The sequence below is a fragment of the Saccostrea cucullata genome, unplaced genomic scaffold, assembly GCF_032062105.1.
Source record: "Saccostrea cucullata isolate Sc308-1 unplaced genomic scaffold, CSIRO_AGI_Scuc_v1 ctg4618, whole genome shotgun sequence".
Taxonomy (NCBI): domain Eukaryota; kingdom Metazoa; phylum Mollusca; class Bivalvia; order Ostreida; family Ostreidae; genus Saccostrea; species Saccostrea cuccullata.
This window is the reverse complement of record NW_026929207.1, coordinates 1-9411: the sequence shown is the minus strand read 5'-3', so window position 1 is coordinate 9411 and position 9411 is coordinate 1. Positions and strand designations below refer to the sequence as shown.

The 9411-nt window shown below is 32.2% G+C and overlaps 1 protein-coding gene across 1 annotated transcript; it reads left to right on the top strand.

The window, feature by feature from the left end:
- Positions 1–1846: 1846 nt before the first annotated feature.
- Positions 1847–9403, top strand: LOC134280070 (protein lin-9 homolog; the record flags this gene model as incomplete). The annotated part of the gene is made up of 16 exons (XM_062762511.1): positions 1847–1865; positions 3867–3902; positions 4610–4635; positions 4940–5041; positions 5310–5437; positions 5720–5845; positions 6167–6324; positions 6712–6845; positions 6958–7080; positions 7420–7521; positions 7660–7740; positions 7936–8061; positions 8426–8521; positions 8718–8801; positions 9010–9104; positions 9375–9403. Coding segments are annotated over exons 1-16 (1465 nt in total), but the record flags the coding sequence as incomplete, so codon positions are not given.
- Between the last annotated feature and the right edge of the window lie 8 nt (positions 9404–9411).

The window sequence follows — 9411 nt, the reverse complement described above, 5'->3', positions numbered from 1 at the left end:
TAATCTAAAATTGAATTTCTCATGAAAGATTAATTTTCCTCGGGATAAAAATTTACTTACTTTTCAACCAAACGAAAAGATCACAATTAATGAAATTCCTTTCACAATTAACAATTTAGTTCCCGTAATTTTCAAACTGTCACCATCAATGACAGAGTACATGTACCTATAAAATTCTTTTGCGTCAAGTACTTGTAAATAAAAACGAATCCCTGTATAATGTTCAAGTTGTTTTTTGATATCTTGAGCAATATCCGTTAGCTTATGGCAACATAATAATTGTATTGTTAAATCAGCTATAGCTCTGTCGATTTCTTAATTAAACGTGTAAAGATTTCTAGGAAATCGGATTAACGTTACGTGATCATGAACAGACGTGTTTTCGTTGTGTCGTGTAGTCAATGTCTAGTTTATTAAAACAGTATTTATTATGTATACATATATAATAATACGCATAGATACAGATCGACATTAATGAATTATTGCGTCACTGGCGACCATTATTATATGTTAGACTTTTCAGTAAATATATACAATGTCACAAGACACATTAAATCAATAAGAAAAAAAGGTTGAACATTGAACAATTGTTTCTGGAGGGGGAGGGGTAGGCATTCGAATAAACAATTTAATGCACCTTGAATGCCAGACTTCTTATAAAGAGTTATGTTTCCTTCACTTGGGGTGGGGGTGGGGGTGGGGGTGTTGATGTTTAATACTTTGCAGTATACCAATATTGACGGGAGTTCTCACTCATTGTTATAAAATCGTAAACTCCTACAACAGCGTTCTATTTCCTATAACACTTGTAAAATATATATACATTAAAGACGCTGGTAATTTATATGTATTCTCAATAAAGAACCCTGGACCTGCACGTAACCCTTCATCGTCGCAAATTAATCCATGACTAGTTGCAGATCTGTAGCGTTATGGTTTTATATATTTGTCTTGGACCATAATGCCAAAAAGTGCAATTTTCGGCGCAATATTTTTTGCGCACTTTTGGGGAGAATTTCTCCACTTTCTAGCATCGGTCATTTAACTACCTTTCACTCCCTAATTCTAGGCACATTATTTAACTAATCTGTATATTTTACTCGTGTTTTATCCATCTCCCAACCTTTATAGTCGTCTCTACAAGTGATAAACTTACTTGATTAAAATTTTTTGATACATTTGCTGAAAATTCACTCCAAGCGAGTTTATTGCCTGTAGAGACAACTTTAAATGGTTAGGAGGTGGATAAAATTTACATATTGGCTACAGAATGTGCCTAGAATTAAGGAGTGAAAGGTAGTTGATTGAACAATGCTAGAAAGTGGGGGAATGTTCCCCAAAAGTGCGCAAAAAATATTGCGCCGTAAATTGCATGTTTTTTGCATTACGGGATCTGTAGCGTTATACGACTATAAAACCGTAATGCTACGGGTCTGCAGCTAATTCATGACTCGTAATGCCTGGGCAAAGAGATTATTTTTACCTTTTTTATTTGCAAAGTTTATTTTCGCTAACATGGTATACGGGTAACCTCTCTGATCACAATGTCTAGGGGGAGGTAAATGCAAAATTTACAACAGTTATCGTTTACATTTTGTTGTAATAAAATTTACAATGATAATAGTCTCATGTTGATAAAATGTAAAGTCTCGATGATTGATGTCATTATCACAACCATGGACTATTTTTTTAATGTAATTATTAAAGGAGCTAACTTTCTGGAGATTTTTTTCTTTCAATCTGATCAAGGGAAATAAATCATCTTATGAAGTAACCGTTATACTTTTACGGATTCTTTATTTCCGCCTGTCTCTGGTTTGTATATTACACGTTTCGAGGCCAAAAGATGGCGGATGATTTAGAAAGTAAGAATTTGATTTTTAGATTTTTAAAGTTGATTTACGTCAGAAAGAGCATATTATGATTTAAAAATACAAAAGATCAGGTTTTATATAAAAGGATTTAAGTGAAATTTGATGTTTTTAATATATTTTGATATATCATGTATATTGTGTTTAATTTCAATGATTAAAGTTTGATGATGTATCGGGGACGCCTATCTCATCTCTTTGAAAATAGTGATATAAACTGAAAATATATTTGTTAGATCACCATTAACAATGCAGCATTTAAAAAAATTCATTGAATTTCTTTATTTTTTTTTACTCTTATTTACATTTTAACATGTTTAATATTATATACAGCTCATGAAATCCAACTGAATATTTTAATATCCAATATTAATGGCATTATGCACTTGTCTTATCTAAATGTGCTAGCAGGTAACATTTGGTCTAGAAGTTACTGCGTAAAGGAATTCATTTCGAGCAATGTGCAGAGTTAGTTTGAATTTTCTCTTTGCCCAGGCATTGTCAATAGTATTAAAACTAGTTATGGTTTTATATATTGTCTTTGACCATAACCCTCACCACAAAAAAAGTTACAATACGTCCCATTATTTTTGCAATGTAGCAAATCAGAGCATCTCTACAAGTGATAAACTCGCTTGATTAAAATTATTTTTAGAATGAAAATTCACTTCAAGCAAGTTTATTGCACTGTAGAGAATGACTATAAATGGTTGGAAGGTCAAAAAATATACCTTTTTACAGAATGTGCTTATGCCTTAGAGTCCAAGGTAGTTGATTGACGAATGCTAGAAACTAGAAAGTGGAGAAATTTTCCCCAAATGTGCGCAAAAAATGGGTAGACTTTACTTTACCGGTCCCCAGATCCGCAAGATCCTCGCGCTCATTGGACTATGACGTAACTACGTCTAGATTGTTCGTAGTAAATGTACACTGAGTTAAAGTGATTACGAGTTATCGCCCATGTTTCTTTTGCTACATTACGACTATTAGGGTTACGAATTCTCCATCCGAGAAATTAGGGTTAGTCCTCGCACATTATTCGACTGATTAGGGTTAGTTTAGCATCTGCCATTAGATTTCGCTGCAACGTCTTAGTCCTTGCATACCATACGATGGATTAGGGTTATATATTCTTTTAGTTAAGTTAAGAAATTCAGTTGTTTCTGTAATGCAAAAAAAGTTGCAATTTACGGCGCATTATTTTTTTGCACTTTTCGGGAGAATTTCTCCACTTTCCAGCATCAGTCAGTCATCTCTACAAGTGATAAACTCGCTTGATTAAAATTATTTGTTAGAATTTTTCTGAAAATTCAACTATTTAGCAAGTTTATTGCCTGTAGAGAAAAACTATAAAAACAAAGTTTTAAGGTGAACTAAAATATACATATTGGCAACAGAATGTGCCTAAAAACCTCGTATTAAAAGGTAGTTGATTGACCAATGCTATATATACTAGAAAGTGGCGAAATTCTCCGTTTTTCCCGGTAAAAGTGTGCAAAAAATATTGCACTGTAAATTGCACTTTTTTTTTGCATTACGGGATCTGTAGCGTTATAGTCAAAGACAAATATATAAAACTATAACGATACAGTTCTGCAGCTATGTCATTAGAGCTTGTTATGTATATAAAAAGAAGTCTGTATATTATCCCATTTACTGTATCAGTATGTATAAACATGATGAAATATATTTAGTTAATTTTGCATGTATATATCATATTATGTAATTGATATAACATATCATATTAAACAATTTGTATCATTTTCAATAAAATTTACATAATTTCTATTTTCAACTACTTCATTAGTTACTACATATGGTTTTTATGGTTGTGTAATGCATTATGATTGAATGTATTTTACTTAAAGTGTTTGATTAACATGATAAAGTATTCAATCAAAGATATTTTTAATTATTGTAGTGTTGGATTACATGTATTAAGTTTTTAGGGAAAAAACGCTAATAATATGACCATCACTATTTCCTATTTGCTAGGCTCGTCAGCTGAAGCTTTAATTAGTTTCAGCGAGGGTAAGTTTTTTAGCTGCACATAGACACTGGTGCCTCAAACATTGACACTACTTGCAGGGATTGCAAAATCATTGCATACAGTTATTTAGCTTCCAATCCATCCGCATGCCTCATATTTTACTCGGGTGCTGACATAATATAAATAAATAGCTATAAATCATAAACTTTTGGGATTATCATTATTATATATCTCCGAATTTGCAGAGTTTGCATGAAAAATTATTTGGTGCTTTGAAAGCTTCTGTTCTCAAAGTTAACAGTATTTGCATGGAAATATTGGTTAAGTCTGAGAATTGATCGATGTTATTTTGAATTTGAAGACCATGCTTTAATATTTTTGATGAAGAATTAGATGTTTTTCAAAACTTTCATTCAGTTTTATTATTATTATTACCTTCCTCATGATGTTTATGATTCTGTTCAGTTATTTTGTTACACACATTAGTTAATATTACTCAGAATCAGAAAATCTTGTTTAAAGTCAGATTTTAAAACAAGTAACATACATATGTAAGCTCTGTAGAGCTTTTGATCGACATTACTAATACTATATGAAGTACCGGTAATTATCTGTGTGATACAGATGTAATTGAATTTGTTACATATATATAACTTCCATAAGCATAATAAGATTATTTCAGTTTGCCTTGTTTATAAACAAAAAAACATGTTGATATTAACTCAATGAAATGTTGTTTTTTTTATAGGTAAGTCCCCTTCAAGACAGAGAAATGTGAGTTTAATTTCAGATTTGATTCTAATTGATATTGATACTTAAAAGTTACAGACCAACAACATGAACAGGGAAAATATTAATTTACAGTATTATCCAAACTAAGTCTAGAGATGAAAGACTTTGACGATAATCCATGTTTTACATTTTTGTAAATCCTTAATATGTGAGATGTCTATGAATAAAAAAATATATTCTCATGTGTTGATCTAAAATTTACACTGCTTTTAGATTTATGACTAATTTAATTTCATGTTAATTATTACTGTTATGAAAGAGTACACATTTTTTCCTCCATTTATAGCCTACACGCATCAGAAAGAAGAACACCAAGTTTTACAATGCAGACGAGGACACATCGTTCTCTATCAGACCACGGAGCCAGAAAAAGAGGGAACGTAAACCCGTAAGTCTCAGAGAAATCTTGTAAGAGGCAATAAAAAAATAATTTAAAAAGCATATACGTAAACTGTAAGTTTCTGTGAAAAATAGAAAGTGTAAACTGTAAGATAAAAATAACTAATGAAGTGCAAACCTGCAAGAAACAAAATGGTGTCAAAATGAGATGGCATGAAGAAAAACAGTTAATGGAAACAGGTATGCTTTCTTGCAAATGGCAATGCAAATATTTTCAAGTAAGCAGTTGAATTCTATAAAGTTTTAATTTGATTCAGGGCATTGGGTTGACTGTTCAGGATAAAAAGATGGCTCAAGGCATCGGGGTGAGACTGAGAAATCTGCTGAAGTTACCCAAGGCTCATAAGTGGGTGTGTTATGAATGGTTCTACTCGAACTTAGACATGTAAGTATAAAAGAAGTTATAATGTAAGTATTAAATACCATAACATAAATTAAAAACCCAATTGCTATAAATTTTTTACTGACTTGTTTTAGCAATTAATAAAAGTTAATAAAACACGATTTTCTTGTACATGTGAGTATGAAAGTATGGAAATTAGATCTTTGAATATGGAGCTGAAAATTCTAACTTTGAACCGTGAGAGAGTAAATGTCATTTGGATTTATACATGTATTAGACAAGTCTTTTAATTCTTTTTTGTACATTTGTTCACTCTTTTTGCAGACCACTCTTCCTGATAGAGAATGATTTTTGCATCTGTATGAAAGAGTCCTTTCCACAACTAAAGATGAAAAAACTTCGTAGAGTGGAGTGGTGCAAAATCCGCCGTCTAATGGGCAAGCCTCGCAGGTATCAAAATATTTCCTAAACTACTTGACTAAATTCAAAATTGCTCTAAACCTTTAAGTTGTGTTTTGTGCCCTATGCACCTATAAAAAGTAATAATAAAATCAGATAAATGTTGTTTGCAATATTCACAGCTCATAAACATTGAATTTCTTTGTTGATAAACGTAAAGCAAGTTTAGATTTGTTTATTCAGCTTTTGAATTTATTATACAACGTAGGTCTTCCTTGGAAAGCTCATCAAATGGGACCTTAACTAGATCAAAGAATTTACTCCCCACTGGAACTCAATCTGAAGTTCTCATTCTCTTATATTCCTGTACAGGTGTTCGCCAGCATTCTTTGAGGAGGAGCGGGCAGCTCTGGAGATAAGACGCAACAAAATCAGACTCCTTCAACAGAGGAAGATGTCTGAACTTCAGACCTTCAAAGATCTCCCAGACGAAATACCAATGCATCTTGTTATTGGTACCAAAGTCACAGGTAACTACGTATAAAGCATGCAGTCAGTAATATGGTTTTGATTGAAAAGCAAGTACACTGTATGACCACTTTCTGCTTGAATTTATGTTGAATGATTAAAAACTCAAAGTAGATCTGAAAGTAGTTTTAAATTTTCGAAGTTATTTCATATATTTTTTTTAATTTTTATACCTTGTTGCAAAATTTGCTTATCCTGTGTAAATTTTCAGGGTAAAGTTTAAATCCAAAATTTATATACTGTAGATCACTAAATTTTCGCAACACCTTATTCCTGATAAACTCTTGAAAAAAAATTTTAAGAGAGAAGTTTTAGTCAAGAAGTTATGTATTGTGAAATTTTTAAGAGACTTGGAAAGAGAGTAATTATCGTTTTTCATAATTTGACAGCACGTCTTAGAAAGCCACAGGACGGCTTGTTTACTGGTGTAGTAGATGCCTTAGACACAGTGACAAACACTTACAGAATTACATTTGATAGACCAGGAATTGGTACTCACTCCATCCCGGACTATGAAGTTCTGGTAAGAAATGCCCATAATAAATACAAATACAGATTTTAATGTATGAGGCTTTGTTAGACATTATGTTTATAGAATGAAATGATTGTTATAAAATTTTATATTTCTGTAACAGAGCGTGGAGCCCCAGGAGACCATCCCTCTGTCAGCCTTCCAACAGAAACACCGCCCGCGGCAGCCAGCCATGTTCTCACCACCAAAGTTTGTACCCAGTCTCGGATCTCCAAACCCAGAACTGGTAAATTATAAAATTCCCAACTTTACTTATTTAAGTCATTGCCTCAAATAAGCTTTTGAATAAAGATTTTTGTGAAGTGTTTGAAAGTCCACAAGGTTGTAACTCTTGTAGTTGATAGAGTATAATAATTCAGTCATTTTAGGATTTTAATAATTAGATAAAACATGTGAATCAATTAAAACTAAGATTGTTCAAGCTTTTAAGATATACTTAAAAGATTTTCTGTTTAAGTTAACCAGATGCAGATTTAACATAATTATGTCATACAAGTTTCAGAACCCAAGTCAATTCGCATTAAAAAATGTATAAATCAATTATGTCATGATTTTTTGTTGACAGGATAATGACCCTCTACTGAGTGGTTCTACGTTCACTGGTAAATTGCTCAGTCTGGAGGGAGGCACCTATGGGGGATTCCCAATCAAGTTCCTGGTGCAAGTGGTAAGCTTCATCTCTAGATAAAACACTAGTAGTTTCTGAATTGCAATAATCCATATATGTCATGGAATGTGATTCAAACTTTGAACATTTATCTTTATTAAACATGAAATTAAAAAACTCATGAATTTTATTTTGTAGACAAGACTGTCCAAAATCCTTTCACTGAAGAAAGATTGGATCAATCAGCTGAAGGATTTAAACACACAAGCAGAAAAAGCTGTGAGTGTTAAAATTCTTTTATTAATGTTGTTATTATTAAATTATCTCCCCTTCTTAGCTATCCAAACACCTACAACTTAAGTTTTATACCCAGAAGCAGAATCCATATTGTAATTTCTTTTTTAATTAAGTTGGAAGCTATATCTGTAGGGCGTGTCAAGCTTGAGTACATTTAGCTCTGTGTTTTATCATCAGAAATCATTCCAGCAGCCCATTACTCCAGACTTTCAGAGAAAGTACGCCACCACGGTCCTGGAACTGGAACAGCTCAACAAACAGCTAGGGGAGTGTCTAAACGTGGTCCAGAGTTACTGCAAGGAGGTAAAATATAGAACATAGAAAATATACAGCTAGGGGAGTATCTAAACGTGGTCCAGAGTTACTGCAAGGAGGTAAAATATACAATATACAGCTAGGAGAGTGTCTGAACGTGGTCCAGAGTTACTGTAAGGAGGTAAAATATAGGTCCCCCATGTAAACAATAAAAGTAAATGGAAGTAAGAGACATGATTAAGCTTTGCTCACCCTCTCATTGTCTTGGAGGATATAGACATGCATTAATGGATGACCAGTTTCTGGTTCAAGTTTTGATTTCTAGTCAATGTTAATCAGTCTAATGTTATTTAATTGGTATTTATAAATGTATTTTTGAATGGAAAAGTCATTTTAATTTTTCACTTTATAGCTAGCCCCAGATATGGGTATGACACCACTAGATGAACCTTCACAAATCAAAACCGGCTGTGATGAAGAAGCTGCGGAGATTGTCAACAGAATAAGTGTAAGACTTAAAGTTTTAAAACTAGTGAATAATGGAAAAGGATATGCACTTTCAAACACATTTAATAAAAATCATTTACATCGTAACATCCATTTATTAAAAAAAAGGAAATAGATACACCATAGTAACTTAGCGTTAGGTCTTTTATATGGTTTTAATTATTTCAAATTTCACTCTTTTTCTTTTAATTTTGCAGGGAATGTTCCACAAGAGAACTTCTAAAAATCAGAGAGTTATGGATCTGATTTCCAGTTTGACATCTCTTATGCTGCAAGTACGGGTAAGTCAATAGTTCTAAATTACAGAGGCATATCAAATCTATAGTTGATATCTTATTACTGATCAAGCTAAATTAAACTTTTGTTGGTCAATTTACACAGATTTAGTGTTTATTTATGTTTAAAATATTTTATTAGTTTTGATGTTTATTTTTGCAGAGTGAATAGAAGAATAATATTTCCATTTACATAAATATTTCATCATTTCAGACATTTTCTGAGCAAGAATTTAACTCCTTTGAATTCAAGTGTTTGCAAGATACCTTAAAAGAAATCAAGGATAAGTTGGATGGAAACAGTATCAAGTAAGTATCTGTCAGTCTGTTAGAGTTATACATTTAAATAAATCAGAGTTAAAGAAAACACTTCTCTTTTCTTCATTTTTGCTCACCCGAACTCAAAAGATTTTCTGATTGAAATTTGTCTGTTGTTTGTCATGTTTTAGCATATAAACTTTTCACAATTACATCTTCTTTAAAACTAAAAGGGGATTCTAATTTGAGTGAAGGGCTACAGTGTGGCAACAAAACAATACTATCATTTGCAGTTCTTAACAAATTTCTCTCTATTTTTAGTGCTTTCCAGAACAATGTGGAGATTCATATAAACCCA